The sequence below is a fragment of the Penaeus monodon genome, chromosome 27 (assembly GCF_015228065.2).
Source record: "Penaeus monodon isolate SGIC_2016 chromosome 27, NSTDA_Pmon_1, whole genome shotgun sequence".
Taxonomy (NCBI): domain Eukaryota; kingdom Metazoa; phylum Arthropoda; class Malacostraca; order Decapoda; family Penaeidae; genus Penaeus; species Penaeus monodon.
Window position 1 is genome coordinate 39422436 of NC_051412.1, and position 485 is coordinate 39422920.

Below are 485 nucleotides of genomic sequence, written 5' to 3' on the forward strand. Positions count from 1 at the left end.
ATGTATTTATTTTATATTTTTTTTTGTTATTCATAATACTTTAAGTGAATTGTGTGGAATTTAATTATGCGTACAAACACTATTATCCTTTATTCTCACGGCTCCTTTCAGTTGATGCAGATGAGGAAGGCAAAGTAAGCATGCTGTCTGATATCCAGATTGGAGGATCAGAAGCAACTGAGAGGAAAGAAAAGAAAAAGAAAGTAATCAGTAAAGAGAAACAGCTTCGAATCCACCAACAGCAGGTAATACGACATCCACAACATCCTTCGCTTTTTTGGATGAATTCTCGTCTGTAAATATATTCGTTTGATATGAGAATATAAGGAAATGTTACTTATGGTTATTCTCAATTTTTTTCACCCCTTTTTTCTTGGTTTGTTTGTAGGTTAATCATCAACGAAATAAGCTTGGCATCTCAGTATGGGGAACCGACGTTCCTGATCCAGTGGAGACTTTTGATGACGTAAGTGCAGCGATATTCA

General features: G+C 35.3%; 1 protein-coding gene across 1 annotated transcript in view; it reads left to right on the forward strand.

Moving 5' to 3' along the window:
* LOC119590854 (probable ATP-dependent RNA helicase DDX52) overlaps nt 1-485 on the forward strand; it is a gene marked incomplete at its 5' end in the record, with an annotated part of 15172 nt that overhangs the window by 2418 nt on the left and 12269 nt on the right. Inside the window, 2 exon segments of the mRNA XM_037939612.1 lie at nt 112-245; nt 389-466. Coding sequence (XP_037795540.1) covers nt 112-245; nt 389-466 — 212 coding nt within the window.